The 23,476-nt window shown below is 39.4% G+C and overlaps 1 protein-coding gene across 4 annotated transcripts in view; it reads right to left on the bottom strand.

Annotated features, from left to right (window-relative positions):
• Nucleotides 1–8,049: 8,049 nt before the first annotated feature.
• Nucleotides 8,050–23,476, bottom strand: part of LOC127645210 (chromodomain-helicase-DNA-binding protein 8) — a 28,020-nt gene continuing 12,593 nt past the window's right edge. For 3 of the 4 annotated variants that reach the window (XM_052128751.1, XM_052128753.1, XM_052128752.1), the window contains 27 exons: nucleotides 23,208–23,345; nucleotides 22,964–23,085; nucleotides 21,910–22,153; nucleotides 21,333–21,509; nucleotides 20,866–21,009; nucleotides 20,680–20,778; nucleotides 20,432–20,591; nucleotides 20,068–20,278; nucleotides 19,766–19,961; nucleotides 19,477–19,647; nucleotides 19,071–19,361; nucleotides 18,736–18,956; nucleotides 18,439–18,641; nucleotides 17,182–17,338; nucleotides 16,977–17,066; nucleotides 16,763–16,866; nucleotides 16,437–16,560; nucleotides 16,222–16,297; nucleotides 15,832–16,106; nucleotides 15,517–15,749; nucleotides 14,744–15,382; nucleotides 13,927–14,273; nucleotides 13,729–13,815; nucleotides 12,888–12,989; nucleotides 12,707–12,814; nucleotides 12,304–12,408; nucleotides 8,050–9,199 (listed from right to left, as the gene is read on the bottom strand). In XM_052128751.1, coding sequence (XP_051984711.1) covers nucleotides 8,825–9,199; nucleotides 12,304–12,408; nucleotides 12,707–12,814; nucleotides 12,888–12,989; nucleotides 13,729–13,815; nucleotides 13,927–14,273; nucleotides 14,744–15,382; nucleotides 15,517–15,749; nucleotides 15,832–16,106; nucleotides 16,222–16,297; nucleotides 16,437–16,560; nucleotides 16,763–16,866; nucleotides 16,977–17,066; nucleotides 17,182–17,338; nucleotides 18,439–18,641; nucleotides 18,736–18,956; nucleotides 19,071–19,361; nucleotides 19,477–19,647; nucleotides 19,766–19,961; nucleotides 20,068–20,278; nucleotides 20,432–20,591; nucleotides 20,680–20,778; nucleotides 20,866–21,009; nucleotides 21,333–21,509; nucleotides 21,910–22,153; nucleotides 22,964–23,085; nucleotides 23,208–23,345 — 5,199 coding nt within the window. In that variant the 3' untranslated portion in view covers nucleotides 8,050–8,824. The remainder of the gene's footprint in view (nucleotides 9,200–12,303; nucleotides 12,409–12,706; nucleotides 12,815–12,887; nucleotides 12,990–13,728; nucleotides 13,816–13,926; nucleotides 14,274–14,743; nucleotides 15,383–15,516; nucleotides 15,750–15,831; nucleotides 16,107–16,221; nucleotides 16,298–16,436; nucleotides 16,561–16,762; nucleotides 16,867–16,976; nucleotides 17,067–17,181; nucleotides 17,339–18,438; nucleotides 18,642–18,735; nucleotides 18,957–19,070; nucleotides 19,362–19,476; nucleotides 19,648–19,765; nucleotides 19,962–20,067; nucleotides 20,279–20,431; nucleotides 20,592–20,679; nucleotides 20,779–20,865; nucleotides 21,010–21,332; nucleotides 21,510–21,909; nucleotides 22,154–22,963; nucleotides 23,086–23,207; nucleotides 23,346–23,476) is intronic. The other variant, XM_052128754.1, reaches the window with a different exon arrangement.

Genomic DNA, 23,476 nt, shown 5'->3' with positions numbered 1-23,476 from the left:
CCATTTTATCTGGTAACATTTTGAAGAGAGAAAAAAAAAAAATTTTGATGAGAGAAAAAATATTAAGACTTAGGCTCAGAGCTTGCGGTTCAGAGCTTCCGTACTCATGCGGTCCCCAGAGAAAGACAACTTTTGTCTCATATGAATGTTAAAGCTGGTAAAATTTTTATGTTCAGCCTATTTGATTATATTTTTATTATTTTATTGTATTGTTTACTGTACGCATCTATTATTCTGTCACCATTACCTTGATTTGATGCGTTGGCAATATCGCAAAACAATAATGAAGTACTTTGAAAATGAAAAACTTTGAAACTGTGACTTTTACTGCAAAATGGTTGAACCAGGCGTTGGACAGAGAGACATTTAAATGGCAGAACTAAGATGTTTTGGGCTGATACCAGTCCGTATAGATGTGTCATTGTTACAGTTTTATTATCAACATTTATGTTTTTTCCTATGACACCTAAATGTTCAAGATAAAATATAGCTGCAAGCAGCGATGACGGGTCCAAGCACCATGGGTCCATTTCCACCTGGTAGTTTTCGGAAAACAATGCAAGGTGGACACATGGATTTGGCATTTGTCATTATTCGAAACCATTTTTAAACAATTTGGGTAAATATAAGATTACTATTTTAAAGTCTGTTGTAAGAGCCACACATCCTGCTGCCAGGTGGAGGAGCATCTATGATTAGCCTATGATTAGCCTCAAGACTAAACACATATATCAATTTTGATCTAAATCACACATTGCACACAGAAGATATAAGGCTATTCCTGTTTCCCATTTTTCTCTATTAATGTAATGCCTCGCCATGGCAACCCCATTCGATAAATCAAAAATGTTCACAATTTAGCATCTTCAATGTCTTGGAATAATGTTCAGAGACTGCAATATTCAAATAATCCAAAATGTCTCATTTCAGTAAAATATTGATACTAATATTTGAATATTTTGGGAGGGGCTGCTGCCTGCCTGTCTTTGTGTCTGATGTGCCGATGTGTAGACACGGAGAGTGAGAGAGGGAGAGCATCGGAACTCTACACAGGATGTCGCATTTGTCGGCTGCATACCTCATCGAGGGTGTCTCATTTAATTTTTTTTGTCTTTCTTTTTCTTATATTGTATCTATTGTATATGCCTTTTAAATATGTGAACTTACATTTATACAATTGTTAACCTTTTTTGCATTCCCAATAAAAAAATAAAATAAAATAAAATGAACCTGAATGACATAGCCTGTGCAGCTGACAAATACGATCTCTGGAAGATGCATCCTTCCAAATGATACACAGCCACAGTCTCATCTCCCGACCTGATATTTAGATTTGATGCATCCTTCCAAATGATACACAGCCACAGTCTCATCTCCCGACCTGATATTTAGATTTTTTATAATAAATATATTTGTTTGAAAGGGAAGCTGTGCACAAACAGGAATATATATATTTAAGCAATATCACACAAGCAAGAGTGCGATATGGCCCTACATCAGCACTATTGTGATTCGGCACGATTGTGAGTGTGATTTTACTTATATACAACAGTTCAATGAACAAGTATATTTGAAAAATTAGGAAAAACCGAGTATGGTCATAAAAACGCATTTGTACATGGAACTACTTTCTTACGCGACGGATCAGAATCTGCCGTTGCTGGTTCAAAACAAATGATATGTCCAAGCCTCTGTTATTAATTCAAAAAGTTCACTTCAGAAATAGTATCACAGCTTGTGCTGTTTCTAAGTCATTGGATGAACAAGGATAGGTGTTTGGATGTGTGTGTGAGAGAGAGAGAGAGATGGAATGTGTGCTATCACCTGTTGCCACACCCATTCAGAAATGCTGTCAGGTTTCTCAGTGGAAAACAGATGTCCAAGCAGGGGTATTCCTCTCTATTTCGCGGTAGCCGGTGCGCAAGTGTCATTCACTATAGAAACAGCAATGTCCTCCGCCATTTTAAACAGTATGTATCCAATGTGGAAACTCAGATAAAAGGTAAGCAGTTGAGTTCTGTAATAAATCAGTCTGTTGTGTCTATCAGCATGAGCCTTAATCCTGAAGTTGTCCATTTAAAGCCGTTTAAAGCTATTTCCTAGCTTTGGTAATGTATTAGTAATACCAGTGATCATGAAGGCTAGATAGAACATGTAAACAATGACTAATGGATTCACTTCACGTCACAAACTGGCTTATATTACACACACAAATTATCTTTTGCCACCACCTGCTGGCTAACATATGTAATTTCAAAAATAAAGACAGTAACTCCTAACAGATACATACTGCTCTTACACCTTAGTTTAGAATGGCACGAACACAAGCAGAGTGATACACACACAATGAAGCGTCCAAGTGTTGATGCTGTCAGACCATCAGTGCTCATGGAACATCTCTCGTCCAATCAGATTCAAGGACCGGAACTAACTGTGGTATACCACAGTTCCGGTCCTCAAATTTATATATATATATATATATATATATATATATATATATATATAAAAGCACCCCAGAAAAAGGGCACTTTCTCTTGAGGAAGAAAAAGGGAAGGTGCTCATGCCCCCTTTGATGTCAATGTGTCCTTTTGATGTCTAGTTTAGAGGGATGGATGCCAGTTGGCGCTGTTGTGTCATTATTAAAGAGTCATTATTGTTTTAGCAGAAATTAATTTGGCAAAGTCTGATTTTCGCTAATATCTATGCACCTAACACTGATGACCAGGGCTTTTTTATAGATCTTGAAGGGATCTTGCAAGCCGCGGCACCCAACATGATATAATATTGGGAGGAGACTTTAATCTATTGATGGACTTAGTACTTGATCAGAGTGAAGCAAAAGTTTGCAATTCCACTAGAGCAACATTGATGCTTCACAGGATGTGTAAAAAATCTTGGTCTTACATATATTTGGAGACTTTTGAACCCATCCGGTAGGATCTATCAATTTTTTTCATCAGTCCATAAGATTGATTCTAGGATATATGTTTTTTTTTATTTCTAATGAGTTTAAAGGTGTTGCCACATACGGAGAAAACAAAATCATATCGTTGGCTCTTTAATGATTCCTTTTTGCAAAATCTTGAATTCCAACTAATGTTAAAGGCTGAAATCAATGTTTGTATAGAGAACAACTGGTCCTCATTATCCTCTGTGGGTGTGGCTTGGGAGGCACTTAAGGTGGTTCTTAGGGGTTGGATCATACAGTATGCCTCGTTCATCAAAAAATCCAAAGCATGAAAACTCATGGAGTTGGAAGAGAATATTAAAAGTGCCAAGGCAGAGCTGCTGAATGTCATCTGATGGCCTCAGAGAATTGACCTGATTGAAATACAGATATAATACTATTTTGTCATAGAAGGTGGTATTCAGGGTAAGACAGTCATACTTTGAGTCAGGGGAAAAAGCAGGGATGCTTTTGGCTAGATATATAAAGCAGAGAGTGTCTTTTTCTACCATTCCCTCAGTGAAATCTGCTGGTGGTGAAATTTTTATCTCAGCCATTGATATTAATAATGCTTTTAAAGAATTCTATCTTGATTTCTATAGTCCCACGTCTTTGATACTGATGAAGATTTTAGAAACTTTGTGGAACCATTAGAGCTCCCTAAACTGACGAATGAGCAAAAACATTCTCTTGACTCTGAGATATACTTGGTGGAGATTGATGAGGTAATTAAGGCCTTACAGGCAAGGCTCCGGGGCCAGATGGCTTTGCCGCTGAATTTTTGATAACTTATGCTACAGAATTGGCTCCAATTTTGCTAAAAGTTTATACGGAAACATTAAAGAATGGAAAGCTTCTGCCAACAGTCTGATTCTTAAAAAGGACAAAGACCCAAGAGAGTGTATGAGTTACTGTTCAATTTCCCTGATCCAGTTGGACGTTAAAATATTGTCCAAAATCTTGACTAACCGATTAAGTTATGACATTTCTTATACATATAGATCAGTTGGGGTTTATTCGGGGCTGTAGCTCTTCTGATAACATTATGACATTATTATAAATACGTTTCATCAGTATCATGTGGCCAGTGGCGAATGATCAGACTCTGGTCACTGCCATCTCAGTATTATTTTATATTTATATATATTTTGGAAATGTAAAGGTTTGGGAATATGTTTATTGGATCGATTAAGTTACTTTGCAGACACCTGATAGTGGCGGTACAAATACATTTATTAATTTCAGATTACTTTACTCTGGATAGGGGCACCTGGCAGGGTTGCCCTCTTTCCCATTATTGTTCTGTCTTGCCCTGGAACCATTAGTAACCGCGATAAGAAAGGAGGTTGATTTTCTAGGGGTGATGACGGGAGGTGTGGTGCATAAGCTTTTGCTTTATGCAGATTATATTTTATTATTTGTCTCCGACCCTTCTAGATCAATGCCTTGCTTCCACAGAATTATTAATTCCTTATTATTAAAAGTTCTCGGTTAATTGGTCTAAATCTGAAGCTTTGGCTCTGACAGCGTTGAAGGGTGAGGGTCAAAATCCCTTGGCTCTTCAGATATATCAATACATATATATATATATATCCTTGTGGCAGAGGGCGGGCCGGGTCGTGATCCTACACACCCGGTCCGCCCTCCTGCCACAATCCTTTTATATCAATATCTATCTGTATTCTGTTGCTTAACTTCTTTAATAAAGTGATGAATTAACTATATGCATGATCACATAATCAATTCTATTTTCTTATGCATAACTGAAATATACTTTGAATCTTATGTGTGTTGGAATGTTAACTAGTGTCTTTAAGGAACATTCCAGAGTCTCTCTCTCTGTCCTGCCCGTAGTCTGAAGGTCCTTTGGGCATAAGCTTAGCTGTGATGAGAGGGGGCAGGGAGAATGTTAAACATATGTTCTGTGTTTGATCGTTACTTTTCTATGATTAAGTATATGGTTTAAAGTCCTATGCAATACTACCTGAATAGTAGAAGTGTGATTTTCTCTTATTATTTCTTTAGGGAAGAAAGGTATGTTATTTCTACCCCTCTCCTCTGCCCGAGGAGTGAATATTTTATCTCTCTTGTTTTGGCTTAAATGACCTGATAATGTGTGCTCTGGCTCTCCTGTGCCCAGACTGTTGTTCGTCAGTGTTTTGTGTGTGCGTTTGACCTTCTACCCAGGTTTTGAACCCAGGAAGGCACACCAGGCCGACTCGAAGATGCCCGCGATCATCTGCGAGGTCACTTCAGATGTAAATCTCGGGCTCTGACAACAAGTGCGCTGATTAATGTTGATAGGCCGCATAGCTCTCTATATGTTGTGACTTTATGTTCTTTTAGCCAATCAGGAGTAAAATAATGGAATGTACGTCCTTGCAAATGGTATAATTGATGTAAGATTTTGTGTAAGGTATGAGTTAGCTTTCGATCTCCTCGTGAGACTTTGTCTCTGGCTCTACCAATTTCACTGCAAACTATTCTTCAGTAAATTTTGATTCTTTAATTGAATTTCTCGACTCCTGGTTTTCTTTCTCCATATATGGTCCGGGTCATAACTGTTATACCCCTAACAGCGTAATGCCCGGTAACGGCTTTTCAGCCGGGTGCCTTTCAGTGGCCCAAACAGGGCATGAAGTATTTGGGTATTTTATTTCCTGCAAATTTGTGTGATTTAGTTAGTTAATTTTGACCCTTTAAGTGGGCTTCCATTACATTTATCAATAATTGGGAGGGTTAATGTTAAAATTAATTATATTCCAAAATTCAACTACCTGCTGTCACTCCCTATAGATGTCCCCTTCTCTTATTTCAAGCAATTTGATAGTATAGCGAAGTCCTTCATTTGGAATGGTAAATGTCCCAGATTACATTTCAGTAAGTTACATAGGCCGACTGACAAAGGTGGACTAGGCCTTCCCAAGAATTTGTTATAATGTTATGCATTTGGGCTCAGACGTTTGGCTCATTGGTTGCTTCCACCCGAGAGAGCCCCTCCTTGGTTTTGTATTGAACAGGAAGTTCTTGCCCTGTTTCCCCATTGCAAAGCTTTTCTATCAAACTAACCGGAGAAGTTCAGTTACACCTCGTTATATCACATTTGCACTCGGTATGAACAAAAGTGTGAGTGTTTAATTCTGACATTTATTTACATTTTGCCTCGAGCATATGGCTGAACCCCAAATTATGTATTAATAAGTTCCCTTTCTGCTGGTCAGAGTGGATTGTGTGGAGGGTTACTTCTCTTGGTGACCTGTATGAGAGTGGAGTGTTGAGATCTTTTGAAAATTTGGTTCAACATTTTGGGATTCCCAGATCTCAGTTCTTTAGGTATTTACAGTGTAGAAGGGTGTGCCTTATGAAATACAAGATTTTACAGCAATTCTATTGGACACCCTCTAAATTTTATAGGCTTGGTCTTAAACACACACCTGCTGGCAATGCCAATCAGAGACGATGGAGACATAACCCATGTCTTTTGGTGTTGTGTTAAGATCCAGGAGTTTTGGTTGAAGTTTCATTGTTTTGTGTGTGATGTATTGGGTACTCGGGTTTCATTTAGCCCCAGACTCTATATTTTGGGCGATCATCAATGTGGAGAATAGACACATAAAGAGTTGGGTCCTAACCGGTGTCATGATTGCCAGACAGATAGATTTAAGGGTATGGAGGTCAGCTGGAATGCCCTCATTTCAGGAGTGGTGCTCAGAGATGGGGAGGGTGGCGGCCTTTGAAGAACGGTAATTTAGAAGACTGGGGAAATGGGGCAGATATCTGGCGTTTCTGGAAGGCTCTCAGGGAGGGGCAGTGGAGAAAGAGGTGTAATTGTCAGTATGTGTGATTATTATTATATATTTATTTTGTGCGTCTATAAGCATGACTAAAATCAGACTATAATGTTGTTAGGGGCCAGGGTGGGGTTGGGGTAATAGCAGGGCTTAATTGTTGATTATGTGTATATATGTTTTATTTTTCTGTTTAATATATGAATCAAAAAAATTGTTAATCAGAAAAAAGCATGCATTATTTTGAAAGTTGTCCAGCTCGATGAGAATATATGTACCAAGTTTGGTGACCGTAGAAGAAACTGACCCCAACACTTTTGTCAAAAGGTGGCGCACCAGAGCTCCCCAGCCATGCTCATGAGTTAATTTTTCCCAGACCTAATGGCCGAAAACGCTGACGTGTGTGCAAAATATCATGAAAATTCAAGCCTCACGATGGTTGTGGATCAGGAGGGGGGAACCGTGGAGTAGCACGCCACTTGGACACAGGCCGGGGACTGATCACCCCCGGCTGGGTCGCCCGGGCGAGGGTGTCTGTTGATTAAAGACCCGAAACACCTTTTGACCCCGGGTTCATCACTGATGACGTGTCCAAGTAGCACCAGAAGGTGTATGTTAGAACAAGCATGCCAATTACCTCAAAAACATGAATATACCTAAAAAGGAATATTGACATTTAATGCATTGTCATGGCAACACTGTTTAAGATATCAAGAATCCCTTAAAGTTTTAAATCTACACTGTCTTGACATTATTCTAAAATACATTTGAAGCAATTCAGGTAAACATAAGGAGAATATTTCAAAGACTGTTAAAAATCCTTCTGCCACTCTACATGCCTATGTATAAACGTTTGTCAAACCCTAATGGCTGACAACTCTGAAACGTGTGCAAAATGTCATGAGTTTTGGCACCCGAAACCTTCGTTCCTAAAAAAAACATAAATATTGATCTGTTTCTCACCCACACCTATAACACACTGGAGTTGTATAGATTACTTTTCTGCTGCCTTTATGTACTTTTTGGATCTTCAAGGATTTGGCCACCATTCACTTGCATTGTATAGACCTACAGAACATAGTATATACTTCTAAAAATCTTAGTTTACATTCTGCGGAAGAAAGTCAGTCATGCACACCTGGGATGGCATGAGGGAATGATTAAAGAAGTTTCATTTTTGGGAGAACTATTCATTTAACACAATTTTTAAAGTTTAGAATCATTCTCAACGTCTATGGATATCAGCAAGAACGTTCAAACAGGTTTCAAAGCCCCAAATTCTGCTCTCTTCAGCTCGTTTCTCCACCAGGATAAAGGTTCATGGGGATGCCTCTAGTTAATGTACTCAAATGTGCTTTTGAAAATATATATTCAAATAAACAGCCACGCATGATAAAATGAATTAAACACATTGGTTTCCACTGTAGACTGCTATTCATATTTATATCACAGAAACAGTTGGAGTCAGTTCATGAAATGGGAATAAACTCATAATTTTTTGCATCATTGCAGGCATAGGAACAACTCTACTTTGTACAATACAGCCATCATCTGTCTAACATAGTTTCAGTAACTAACCCTAATTCCCAGTCCTACCTTTCCCCCCCGTACACACAAATGATTTACATCCAACAAAAAAAAAACTCCATGTTCTACACCAGACCGTGGCACCACGATGGCTCCGCTTAGTGCTTGACTATGGACCTCCAGCATACTGTCAAACAGTTCAGCCTGAATGTGTGGAACAGAACAGCTCCCCTCAAAGTCATAGATGTAAAGGGCTTAATGTGGGTATGTGACACGTGAAGGACATATATCTGAATTAGCTGGAATTGTGGTTTTACACAATATGCTCAATGAGGTATAAAAAAAATAATAATAATAAAAAAACATGCCACCAGTTCCTTTCCTCAAACTACACAAAACAGTCAAGTAGAAATCCAACCCAAAAAAAAAAAAAAAAAAAAAAATCTGTTACTCAATATTAAAGCAATGACATCAATAATAATTATAAAAATAATGATGGCAGAATATAATAAAATAAAAGACTGTCATGATCTCGGTTTACTACATCAAACATGAGATTTGGTCAATCCTCAGAGCTTGAGGAAGAGTCTGAATTTTTCGGTGCCATAATGACATCCAAAATGGCATCTCTGTCTGAGCTATCGTAGCCACCCTGTGACAAACTGTCACCTCCATCCAAATCGAGAGCACTCTGCTCCATCTTCACATCATAGGCGGTAGTAAGGAAGTGGTGAGATGATGTGAGGCGACCACAGTCTTCCAGGTCCTCCTCATCCATCATGTATGCTCCATCAGAAACTAACGTCTCTTCTTCGCCTCCTCCCAACAGAGGGTCATCAGACTGGATTGAAGGAGTGGAGAGGTAATGTCGGCTCTTTTTGGGGATTGAAGCATGGGGGCTTAGAAGTCTGTGGAATAAACTCTCAGGCAAGAATCCCTGAGATTGTAGAGAACAACATTAATTTACAGATTCACAACTCACTATGATTGACCTAATATATAAAGTAGTAGTGATTAGGAATGCCATAAAATATTGATACATCGATCATTGTTTGGCACAAGTTTTTGAGGCATCAATATTTTAACATTAGCTGACATGTAAATTAAAAGACTAACTTCTGGGCTTTCAGTGAATTGGAAATTATGCCAGACTACATTACCATTAATGTAGTCTGGCATAATAGCTTTGGGAGACCACAAGGGGGTGACAACATTTACTGTACTTAAGACTGAAAGATGAGTTGATCTAGTGCAGGTGACAGTCAAATTTGTGAAACTATTCACCATACACACACAAATGCTACAAAGAATTTAGCACTGCAAGAATGAACAAAGTGACGTTGATGCGTTTGCAGGTTAGGTGTATGAAACTGGTGTAACTGCTCAAACTGAACGATATGAAATGGTGACATTTATATTCAATTTCTTAAATAGGAAAGCCTTTCATAGGTTTCATTCTAGCTGTCAAACCACAATTTTTTTTTATATAAAATAAATTGTGTAGGCTATATGAAAGATACATACACACAATTTATCATCCAGTGACGGTTAGAGTAAATAATCTATGTTGATTTGGGTCAAATTTTATGGAAAACTATACAAGATGCGCTCTGCAGTGGCACTGCTGATCTGAACAGCCTCTGGAGTAGGGGTACACGATTTGGACAAAAAGTCATATTGCGATTATTTCAAAACATATTGCGATTGAACTGCGATTATGATGGTAATGTTTTCCACATGTTCAACTGCAAAAAGGCTACTGGGGTTTTCACACTTGAACCCTCTTAAAAAGAACCAAACTGAGAACTTTTTTCAGTTCAACCACAAACAAATAAATATATAAACTGTGAAACAAAGTCTTCTTCATATCCAAATGTTACCATCCACAGTGTACCTGTTTTTTGTCCATTTTGTGACAGGATCTCAGCCCACTAATCATCAACATTAGTTTTTGAAACAGTCAACTTGAATATTAGGGATGCTCCAATCAGGATTTTAACATCTGACACCGATCTCCAATTTTCATCTCATCAACCGATGCTGATCATTTCACTTTTTATCAGCAGCTGGTCAAAACTGGTTATATGTAAGCTTTCTGCTCAATGTCACTGTTAACTAAATTTCCCTGTAGGTAACCACATAGTCGTTGCCTAGTTTTTGCTGTCAAAAATAATGTTGGTTGATTGAATAAATGCAAAATTAACAAAATATAAATGTTACTAATTATTCTAAGCCTTAAAAACTAGTAGGCTTATGCAAACTATTCTTTACTGTATATAAGATAGTCCTAAAGAATGAGGCTTAATGTCAAACTGAAGTTGAACTGATAACCCATTGGTGTAATTCAATTTAAAGTGAACATTTTGGTTAGTTTGTCACCATTTAATTTAATTATTTTTATTCATTATTTTATTATATTTAATTTAGCAATGCATTATATTATAGTAACTAAATATTTGATATAGATTTATTATATGTATGTTCCTTCCTTTTCATTTTGTTGGATGTTTGTAATATTAGTTCCGCTTTCACTTGTTGCCACGGGGAGTGTAATAAGGGTGACACGCACTCTCGTGAGGTAAATAAATGACGGGAGAAGAGGACTTTACAGATGTTACTGTTAATGCTGTTTACTTAGCAATCATTTAATAAAGATGTTTGAATTATACCCAATCTTGTATTCCGCGTTATTATGATACCTATTATGAATTTTTATTTTTTTTTAAAAATACCCGTTTCTTGCTGAGACCGAGATGCTTCTACCACAGATAATAATAAAGTTTCACGCAGGATACGCCAGTTTAGTGTAAATAAAGCATTTAGCGCACACAAGCAAACGGAACCAAACTCGGAGCACTTCTTTCACTTTAAGCATGAGATGGAGTTGTGGAGCACAGAACCGCTCTGAAAACACTAACAATGCGCTAATTTAATATAGACTGGACTGAGCAGCGCAAATAAACTTTGAAGGGAGCAGACTCTTTATTTATTTAATTAAATTGCAGCTCTTTGCAATTTAATAATCGCAAAATGTTATATCGCGGTTTCGATTTCATTTCGATTAATTGTGCCGCCCTACTCTGGAGTCATAGCTGGGCACCATCTACAATCAGCTAGCAGTGGCTGCGGTGTGTGTACCTATAATTCTTTCTAATTTTAGAATGCGGCACATTGTCCACCAGACGGGTCCGGTGTGCGACCATGTTTAAGTTGTACAAAAGTTGTGTTGAGAAATATGAATAGACAAAGACTTGTGAAACAATCAGCCCCATTTCAGAGTTCAGCCCTGTCTGCTAAAAATGAAAAAAAAAAAAAAGATAAATCAGAGAAAATTTTCAATTATTGATCCTTTAAAAAAAAAAGCTAATTCCAAGCCTAGCAGTGGCCATCAAGATGTCAATACAACGTTTTGTAAGTACATGTAAATTATCATGGTAAATTATCACAGAATTTGCAGAACAAGCCATTATTTTTCATGAAGAAAGACCTTTGAGATTGTGTTTTTTCACTAGGTCATCTCTTTAGATTAAGCGGGCGTGATACAGGGCTCCTCTGTCACTGCATGTCATTTAACACTGCACGAATTAACTCACAGCTACAAATAACATTTGTCATTACACGATCGTTTAACGTGAAACTGGAGTGCTTCACTTTCACTTAAATCCTTGTTTATATTTTTGTGGGAGTTGGAAAAAGTTGGAATATGCGTCACAGTGCTTCAAGCCTGGTTCAGAAGCAGTTAATCTTCACACGTTCACCAGGAGCTATGGAGTTCAACTGAGTGAGACACTCAAATGTGCTGTTCATTCCCTTATTTAACAGTAAAATGTGATTGGATTTGATTAAAATTCACACTAATCAAAGTTATCTCAAATAACCATGGTTAGATCAAATAACCACAATCAGACAATCATGTAATAATCACGACAGTCTTACTCAGAACAGTTTTTGATGTCAGGGTAGATCAATAACCAGAATAAATGACCATTGGTTTAACAGTACAAAGATACAGTATAATGAGCTAAAACAGGAGACACTGACCGAGTTGCGAACAGTCTCAGACCATTCTGGTACTACAGCGTGGTCAACATTCTCCTCCAGATATTCTCTCAGGTCCTGTAGTGCAGGGCCATAAATTCCACTATACTGAAAAGCAGGGAAACATATATTCATCAAAACTAGTAATGTACACTAAATCACATCAACCATACCAAAAACAAATGTCTTCTTGGTAGTAAGCAGCAAGAAAAATTAGCCTTCAGGCTAATTTTCCAGACAACTAATAAAAAAACCTTATGTAGTGTCTGTAAATGTTTGTATTTTTTCCATTAATAACAGAACATTTGCTTCCTTGCATCAAGCGTTTAGCCAATATTTGAAAATAGTGGTAAAAACACCAGTGACTAATCAGCAAACTGCCAATTGTCTTTAATTTGTTTCTCACCTTCTTGCCCGTCCTCATGTCTATGACTTTTACTCTCTCACTGCCTGTAAGTGCTGCTCCTTTCTCCCTCTTCCTCCTCCTCTTCCTTTTGGTCCGGTTCACCAGTAGCTGCAACAAGAACATTATGAGATGTTTCGGTCCAAGTAGAACTCAGAATTCAACTTAAGTGTTTTGCACTTACCTCTAACATGTCTCCCTCCACCGCATAATCTGGGTTTTCTTTGAGCCAGTTAGGAAGGTCCCTCCTGCGGGGAGCATGGCGAACTCCCTCTTCATCCTCCAGCTAATGGTCAGACAAAAAACACATTTCATTTCTGGAGATATCTGTAATGAGTTCACTTAATTTCGCCACAAGGGGGTGACATAACATTTACTGTATTTAAGACTGAAAGATAAGTTGATGTGGTGCAGGTGGCAGTCCAAATTTGCAAATCTAGTCACCATACAGTACACACAAATGTTACAATGAATTTTGCAATATTTCAAGAATGAACAATGTGACATTGATGCGTTTGCAGGTTAGGTGTATGAAACTGTTGTAACTGCTCAAACTGAACGATATGAAATGGTGACATTTATAATGCAATTTCTTAAATAGGAAAGCCTTTAATAGGTTTCATTCTAGATGTCAAACCACAAAAAAAACCAACTTGTAATATAAAATAAATTGTGTAGGCTAAATGAAAGATACATACACACAATTTATCATCCAGTGACAGTTAGAGTAAATAATCTATGTCCTAATCTATGTTGATTTGGGTCAAATTTAATGGAAAACTATACAAGATGTGCTCTGCAGTGGCACTGCAGAACTGAGCAGATTCTGGAGTCATAACTGGGCACCTCCTACAATCGGCTAGCAGTGGCTGCGGTGTGCGTACCTTTACAGAAAATAATTGTTTCTAATTTTAGAATACGGCACATTGTCCAAAACACTTAATTTTCTACATTTTTCTTTTCCTGAATAGGGTTCTGCTCTCAAGTCATGCGAAGGGCAAGTTTGTGAGATTGCATTTCTGTACCTCATGATCCTTTCGTTTCTTGCGGACACTCCCTTCACCGTTTGGCATCAATGCCTGCTTAGAGAATGTCAGCTTCAATCCCTCCTCCTATATAAGATGAAACCAATGTTAGATAAAAAAAAAAGAAACAGTTGAGGTTTAATATCTCTTAAATATCCATTAATATAACCCATCCTAAATGTCTGAATGCCTCCTCACCTTCAGGAGTTTTACTGTGAATTCTGTATCTTGGCCTTCAACAGCTTCAGCAGATAGGACACTGTTGCTTTTGTGTGCCACTCGAGGGTAACCCAGGTCATCTCCAATGTCAGGTTCTTCAGATGGTACATTAAGTTGTACATCTGAGATGTAGCGGCGCCCCGATGGCCAGTGTCCCATCAGAACAAGTGAACAGAGATTATCTATTCGGTTTATCAACACTCGATCCTTGGGCCAGTCGACTCTGAGAGGGTCAGGGAGGGACTCTGTCTGGGCACCTTCTTGTGAGGGTGTGAGTGAGAGGAGGCTGTTCTCTTCATCACCATCACACATCTTAAGAGCTGCGGCTGAGATTGGACTCATTTTAGTTTAGAGTGTCAGATTATTGAGATGAATAATGTGTTAATTGCAACTTAGATCTTAAACTTTAGTACTAAAAATATTGTTAGTGTTGGGAAGTTCAATTAAAATTATGTTTGTGTTTTTCATTTTTATTATTATTATTAATGTGCATATTATATGTGCTTATGAATTTAAATTATTCTATTTTCATGAAACTATTTTTCTTTTGCATGAAACAATTGAAATATAACTAGCCACATTGGTTAAAATGATGTTTGACTGGGTAAAAAAATAAAAATAAAATAAAATATTAAGCCATTTCAGAGTAAATAAATAAACATTTAAAAAAAACAACAACAAAAAAACAGATAAAATATCAATGAATTCTTGATATAATCGCTCAGTCATAATAAATATTCACATATGTAAACTGTGGAGTCATCACAAACATGTTTTAAATGGGGTAATTTCTCACCTTGTTCTCGCTCTGCATCACTGTCTCCACTGTCATCTGAGCTGCCAGAATGACGGGAGGAGGAAGTCGAGCCAGAGTCTGAATCGGAGTCTGATGGCCCTTCACCTCTCTCTCCTCCCTCCTTTCTTCCACTCCCACTGGAGCCACTGTGTTTGCTCTTCTTCCAGCCCCAGCCAGCTTGCCCTCCAAGTTTCCCTTCAGAGTGTAAAAGAGGCATGGCCGGAGTGTCTGACTGACAGAGGGTTTCCACCCCCAGCAGCCGAGACTCAATATCTAGCCCCTCCTCTTTGATACTGGTCGGCTCCTGTGATTGGCTAAATGTATGATTCTGCAAGGCTGGTTGAGCTTGCTGGTTCTGGAGGTAGTCGAAGCGGGCCTGGCTAAATGAGTACTGTGGGTCGGAAAAGATGGAAAGTTCAGTACGGCTGACACCGTGTCTGGCAGCAGCTAAGAGCAGCTCGTGGTCGTGCTGTGGGATGCTCCACCAGCTGGGAAGGTCAGAGGTGGGTGGTGCCAGAGAGAGGCGTTCCTCCAATGAGGGATGGGGAAGAACACGCTCACGCAATCGGCACAGCAAGCTGACCCTGTAGAGTGTGCGAGAGGCTCGTTCTTCTGTGATAGGGGCCAGATCTTGTGATTCTATTAGAGGAACAAGGGAGAATGAAAAACAGAAGAACAGAAAATTATGTTAATCCAATTTCAGTCAATTGTCATTACATACCACAAAATTAAAATGTTCTAGTTATTCTGTAAAATAAAATAATATAATGTACCTTCTCCACGTGCCGGTCGAAGGTGACACACCTTCCGACACATGGACATGAAGCACTTGAAGTAACGCGTCAAGCTCTCATCGGTTTTCTTGTCAAGTCGAGCGAAAGAACGGAAATGAGTCCAGTCTATGCTATGCTCATCCCCTTCTGGAGTCTCTGCTTCCTTCTTTATTTTCTCCACTCCAAAGGTTGATACCACCCTGTAAAAATCGCACTCCTCCCTACGAGTCCACCTGAAATGGACATGCTTATGAGAAACCTGGAGAGCACAACTGAGGGGGAAAGCTTCAATAATACTTTTCTTGGGGAACATACCTTTGTTGACGTTGTTGTCGGGCAATCTCTTTGAGTTTACTGGCTTGTTCACAGCGTCTACGTTTCCGGTCGCCCTTTTCTGCAGCCTCCATCTTAAGTTGTTCTCGCCTGTATGTGCGTTGATATGCTGTGATAAGACGACGCAGTCGAGCAGTTAGTGATGAGCTTGTTGGCCAGTAACACAAATCTGATGATCCTAAGGACAGCCCCTCAACCTGCACAGGGGCAGACCGATCCTCCACGCAAATCTCACTGTCTGGATTCACAGAATCAGCCTGAAAAGCAAAATAACCACATCTATCATGTTATTTAAGATCCCAATTAAATAAACAAATTTTAAGACATGTCAAAATTTTTTATAAAAATAATAAAACTTAAAAAGGCCCTTACCTCCTCATATACTTCCTTGGTGTGTCTCGATGCAGGTTTGAATTCTGGATCTTCACAGTACTTGTCATAGTCTCCTCTAAGATGCAAAAACACCAAAACACAAGGTCACAGAATGTTCAATGACAATCAACCAAAAGTGGAAATATTTCAGTCAATCAGGCAATTTTTTGATAATGCAGGTGAATAGCTAGAAACAGGCTTCATTTGAAACTGACCCTTCCCCAAGCTCCGGATCTGCAGCTTGCTGCTCCGCATTAATGTCCTGTTCATTTGGGCGCCCACATCGCTCAACAAAACACAAGCAGGGGTCGGCACGCATGGTGGTGTACATCTCATATCCTGGCACAGCAAAATACAGAGGAAGGAATATATCAGGGTCTCGTATCGACTAGTTAGTCGGTTGTCAGAACTAAATTAAGATTAAAAATTTTTTTAAAAAATGCAACATGAGTGCAATACTACCAGGAAGTTCTTTCATATGGGACACTCTTTATATTAATACATTAACAAGACATGACTAGTTAGTAAAGCCCACACATACCGTGCTTATAGACCCCAATAAGCAAGCATCGGTCCGCTTCTGCATCCCACCAGCCAGATGGAGCATCCTGTTGCTCCATTTCAGGCAACCAGATATCAATATCCCTGCACGTAAACCTGGCATTAGTGGAGTCATTTGTGCATCTCCATGCCTGGGTGAGTGAGAGCTGGAATTGTGGCAGTCAGTTTCTAATGAAATGAGACAATCGCTATACCTTGCATCAGCTCCTCTCAATACAGAATCGGCATGTTCTCCAATGACTTCCTGCTTTAGGTAGTATAGCATGCGCACTCTCAACAACACTCTGCGAGAAGGAAAACAAATGAAGATCCAAACAATATTATATGCAGAGATGTTCCTTTAAATTATTATTTATAATTATTATAGTCAATTGTTGTGTCCCTGGAGGTCAAACATACTTGTTGCACTGGTGTTTAAGGTGCTTGCGGTAACTGTCATCAAGCAGCAGACTGTCAGGATTGTATTTGCGGATCCACTCGACTTTCTGCACATCAAAAGAGCTCTGAGCCTTCACTCGTTTACCTTTCCTGCCACGAGGAACAGGGATGGACAGACCTATAGGAAAGGAGAAACCCTTTAGAAGCATTTTATAAAAAGCTTATTCCAGTGTTTCCCAAAAACTTTTCTGCCACGGCACACTTTTTACAACTAAAAAAATTCTACAGCACACCACAATCCCACATAGCCTAACCATCGTCAATATTTTTCCTTTTCAAGAACTTGTCCATGTTTTAACTCCGTCTTAGAAGCGTGTTTACTTGTAATGTTTAAAATTCGGCTATGCAAAAATTTTATATTTATCATAAATATTTATTTATGAAGAGAACAGATGAACAACAGAGACATGAAGCAGATTAATGTTTTTTCCCCGCAGTGACAGCGGAGGCCCCAAAAACACGACATATGAACAACGCAATTTTACAAAAAACCAAATACGATTAAAATATGAACTGAACTCAATCAACAACTCAAATCTTCCTCCTGGTTCGCATCGACGGGTGCTCGCCTGTGCATAATGAAATGCTTCAGAGACTGATGCTGAGACAATTGCCAATAGATTTTGGGTCTTTGTCTCACAGACTTCTCGTGACAGTTTTAATTTGGTTCTGGAGGCTGAACCCAGCGTCAAGCGCCGCATTGCCCTTCACATGACAAGATTTGCAGAAAGCATCACAGAGGGGCAATTTTACGAGTTTGCCACGTAAAAAGCGTGAGGTATGCACAATAAACATTGAAAACATCTATTTGGAAGAGAGAAAATAGCGTGCAGTTTCTTTGATAGCAGAAAGTAATAAAAGGACTGTTTAGGTCTACCATCTAAGCGTTTTCTTGGTGAATTTAAATTAGTTCAATAACTCTGATATTCATAAATGATAAGGTAATATTAAATTAAAAGAAATTATGAGACATTCAATGTCTCTTCACAAATTTGGACAGTTTTTAAATATTTCTGTGATAGATTAAAAACATAAAAAGATTCTTGTAATCCATATTTGGCTAGAAAATAAAAAAGAAGTTCTGTATTTGTATTGCCTGCTTAGAATGAATCTACCTGTTAAAAGACCACCATGGGAAGTCTCATTGCTGGTAGTATCAATAAATGTAACACAAAGACGATGTTAATTGATAATGATTGTAATGAGACAAAGCCATACCAGAGTGATTAAGCAGAGCTTGTGGTTCTCGTCCATTCTCTGGCGGGGTGATCAGCTCCCAGATGAAGCTCTTGATGTTCTCGTCCCCACGGTAATGCAGCAGACAGAAAACCAGGATGACACGGCAGATGGTTTCCACGTCCCGCTCACTCAGACGCCGCTTACACCGAGCATGAGACAGGATATCCCGCCAGCGCCCCCACCTGCAGAGACAAGCGAATGTGGAAATGTTACGTTTCAAAATTGCATGCTTTCATACACCAATGCTGCACAAAAGGAAGAAACAAATTCACAAACCCATAAACTAGTAGGTGTTTCTCCACTCTGAAGCAGTCTGTGCGTCCATAACCTCCACCGGAATGCCGATCTGAGCGTCGAGAGACCCGGGATTGGCGAGAATTATGGGGAGGGTAGTCGTCGTCACTGTCCAAGTCAGACAGATCGCCACCTTCTCCACGCAGACTGGAAAACTGACGCGTCTGTTTCCTCACTCTGGGAGTGTCAATCACAAGAGTATTCTGCAAAGGATTTGCACGAGAGAGAGGAAGAGTGTAAGAGATGAAGATAAACATGGGAAGACACCAAGGAAAGTGTTAAAGAGAAAACTACATTATATAGACAGTACACTTTACCTTCCTGTTGAAAGAATCCATGTCTAGGTCTGCTTTCTTGGCCCACTTTTGCCAGAACTCGGGATCATCCAGAGCAATATCTGTGCGGTTCTCAGACGCCACAAAGCTGGCCTTGGAAAAAGTGGATCCTTTACCTTCACTCTCTATAGTGATGGTGGTTGCCCTTCTCTGAAGGATCTGATCTATGTCCTCTTCACAGAAACGACTGCCCTCATCATTCTCGTCCATTATGGCTGCATAAGCACCCTTACGAAGTAAATCCTCAATCTCCTTCTTGGAGAACTGTTGGATCTGAGGAAAAACAAGTTTATAGCACACCACTGAGTGACTTTTTTGACCTTGAACATTTTAGCAAACAATTTAATACAGGAAAATTAAATTACCATCACATTACTTTTAGTCTTACCCCATTAACATTACTGTCCTTGTTTCCACTCATACTTTGCAGAACAGCTCGATCAAGGCCAAGTTTAAGACTGGCCTTGTCCAACATCTCCCTCTCATACGAGTTCCTGGTGATGAGACGATACACCTTCACCGCTTTAGACTGACCGATACGATGACAACGTGCCTGAGCCTGTGAGCATGAGAAAAATATAAACAAAAGGAACCACACCAAATGCCTAGAAAAGGAAACATGGCTGAATGTCTGCCATAAATTGCATGGAAATCACTATGGAGAAAGTTATCCTTGCCTGAAGATCATTCTGAGGGTTCCAATCAGAGTCAAAAATGACACAGGTGTCAGCAGCAGTCAAATTAATGCCCAACCCTCCAGCTCGAGTACAAAGCAGGAAGACAAACCGGTCTGAATCCGGTTTACTAAAGCGATCGATGGCCGTCTGTCGCAGGTTTCCTCTGACCCGTCCATCGATGCGCTCGTACAGGTATCTGATCAGACAGAGAATGACAATCAAGGAGAGAGTTAACAGCACATCCAGTCAAGTAAAACACCTGCCCACATTTACATAAATGTAGTATACATCTACTGCTGTACCTCTTGTGTATGAGGTAGTCCTCAAGGATGTCGAGGCAGCGCACCATCTGGGAAAAGATGAGCACCTTGTGCCCTCCAGCCTTGAGGCGAGGAAGCAGCTTATCCAGCAAGACCAATTTTCCTGCCGAGCGCACCAGAGCCTGGAGATGGAAGTCTGGAGCTAGAGGATCATACACCTGCCTCAGCTCAGCCACTATCTTCTCCTCAGCACCTGCACAGAGAGAAGACAATTGTCAAGCATTGAAGCTGAACCTCTTATAAACAGGAGGGAAAAATATGACTACATTTATGTGAATTAGATGAAATCCTAGGTTTTACAGAAGAGGATGGTTAATCGCATCATGTAAGGTGTGCAGTTCAGTACCTGTTATGAGGTAAGGGTGGTTGCAGCACTTTCGAAGCTCCATCATGGTATTGAGTAGGTTGGGCACATTGCTGTTATGTGTGGCTCCCATGCTGAGGAAACTAAAGTTACGCTCCAGAATAGCACGATAATACTTCTTCTGTACATCAGTCAACTCCACCTGGGGGACCACAACAAATAATGCAATCTGAACCAAATTTTTAATTTCTGATTGTATAGACATTAGAGTCTGAGGGAAACATGCACACCTCAATAATAGTCTCCTGTTTTGGGGCAAGGTTCTTTTCCACATCCTCCTTCAGCCTACGCAGCATCATGGGCTTCAGAATAGACTGAAGTTTCTGGACCTGATAAATACAGACAGAAGTAGAGCATTGAGAACTGTTCATTACTCAACAGAGCAAAGTATACCCTGACATGTGTTTGTGTTCTACCTGCTCCTCTGTTTTGAGATCTCCAAATTCACGTAAAAACTCAGTCTCAGAGGGGAATTGGGCCGGTTCCAGAAAATGCAACAGACTGAACAGTTCTTCTACAGTGTTTTGCAGTGGGGTGCCAGTCAGCAACACTTTATGCTCCTGAAAATCAGAAAGAGAGAGGATGAGAAGTGAGAGAGGCCACAAACCACGGAGCTTATATCTAAATTAAAAGCATCAAAATGATGACATACACAGTTAGGTTACGATTACATGATATTGAAACCAAATACTGACAGTCTTTGGAACTGTATCCAACTATATTGAAAGTGAAGATTGTAATTTTAAGAAAAACAATTCCAAAATGAATGACCGAATTAAAGTGGCACCAAAATTACACAATGCACTTTTTTAACAGATAAGAGTGAAAGGGATTATTCACAACACTTGCCCAGGCTGGGATACACCTTTAACTGGCTACTTACAAGGTCAAGCATCTTGAGGCTGTCGAGAAGCTTGCAGTTTCTGTTCTTCAATCGATGAGCTTCATCAATAACTACACAGCGCCAAGAAATCTCCCTCAGCTCTGGGCAGTCTGATAGAATCATCTCAAAAGTTGTGATCAGAGCATCACATTTATAGGCCCCTGGTATCAAGTGTCCCTAAAGAAAACAGAAAAGAATAATAAAGTCAGAATAGGAGCATCAACCAAAGTCAAAATATCTTACTAATATGAACAATCTGTTTTCAGTGAAAGTAAACTTTTGTTATCTCTTTCTCAAACTAAGTTATTGCATGGCTTTAGCAGCACAATTTGTATTGGACTATTAAGGTTCTTTTTTTGGCCATTTGAGCTTCACAGCCACTGGTCACTGCTTAGTTTTGTTATATGAAAAAAAAAGAGCAGTTTCTTTGAAATAACTCCTTTGTGTGCAATCAAAGAAAGAAAAACATCCAACTGGTCTGGAATGAGGATGCATTGATGTCAATTTTTATTACAGTGAGTGGGATCACATACTGAACAGAAATAAACAGAAGAAAACACAATGCATCTACACAGACCTTTTCATCTTTGCAGTACATCTCATACTGCTGGATCATCTGTCTGCTGGCCAGACTGCCATGGTAAACAATAGCATTCATATCAGTCCAGTTGGAGAACTCTCTTTCCCAGTTCGTAATGGTGGACAAAGGGGCAATGATGAGGAATGGCCCCTGGACCCCTGCTGCAAACATCTCTGAAAGAAGGGCTATTGACTGAATTGTCTTACCAAGACCCATCTCATCAGCCAGGATGCAGTTTTGCCTGTGAGGGAAGACATGAGTATGCAAAGAAGGGAGTGAGAATTGGACAAAGACTAATCATGCACAAGTTGTTCTGGTGTTACATGAGCTGTTCTATACCATTTCTATACAGTTTTGCCAACCATTCATATCTCAACATTGACAACTATTAAATACCCAATTAAATTCTATCTAATTAAAACAGGAATTTTCAGATGGCCTTTAATTAATGTCAATGCATTACTTGGCTGTATCACTCTACTCGCTCCTCTCCACAACAGCTGGTGTGTGGCGAGCGGACTGGTGGTTGAGAAGACCCCCTATTCACAATGTAAAGTGTACATTGTATATAAATGTAATGTTCAATGGTCAGCAAATCCACACTTAATGCACCATACATGAAAACAATTAAATTGTGGAGAATTTCTCACCACCACCTTCCTTCTATGCCTATGTTTGCAGTCCTGCAATAATCAGTAGGTGAAGAAAAGATATCTGTAAAAATTACTGGAGTAAGGCCATATTTATTCGAGCCAAGACACCAGTGTGATGACTTTGTTGAAGCCATCAGTCAACATTGGGAGGGCACTGATTTGTCAATAGTATGTGGTCAAATGATTTGCTTATGATTTTGTATCTCTTGAGCTACCGTCAGCTTACTGTTATAGCATTAGATTGGTGGAAGGTGGTATTTATACTTAAGGAGAAGGGAGAATTCTCATTCTAAAGAACATTTTATTTGACATACTGTAACTGTGTATGTTCCCCTGAGCAGGAAATAAGTCATCAAAATGTATCAATCAATTTATATCAATCTATCTGCATGCATTACCTGTTGTACCAGTTAAAGAGCAGCCAGTTGACTCCCTCCAGCTGGTACTCTCGGAGTTGGTTCCCATTCTTGTACTCTTTTGACTCATCAAGTTTCTTCCAGGCACTTGCAGGAGGTCGAGGCTGATGGAAGAACAAGTTATGTTAATATAGTACACTGTCTCTTCTCAATTACTCCATGAAAACTGACAATACAGACAGAGCCCAGTAATGACGTGGCTAATGAGTGTGCAACATGAGCTTACGGTTCTCTTAATGTGGGGTTGGCGACTTTCGATCTTCCTAAATTCTTCCACTTTTGCTTCATCAATATCCTCCTTGAGCTCCCAAGTAGCATCTTCATAGGGCAGAGAGCACCACTTCACCAGGTAGTACACAACCGGCTATTGGGGTGGGGAAGAGACAATTAGTCAATACCATTTTTCACTTTGACTCTTTTTCTGAATGTATGGGAATAAAGAATACAGTTAATCTGGAATACAGTGAATGGTACAACCAGATTTCAGTTTGAATT

Source organism: Xyrauchen texanus, chromosome 6 (assembly GCF_025860055.1).
Source record: "Xyrauchen texanus isolate HMW12.3.18 chromosome 6, RBS_HiC_50CHRs, whole genome shotgun sequence".
Classification (NCBI taxonomy): domain Eukaryota; kingdom Metazoa; phylum Chordata; class Actinopteri; order Cypriniformes; family Catostomidae; genus Xyrauchen; species Xyrauchen texanus.
This window is presented reverse-complemented; position numbering and strand designations above follow the sequence as displayed.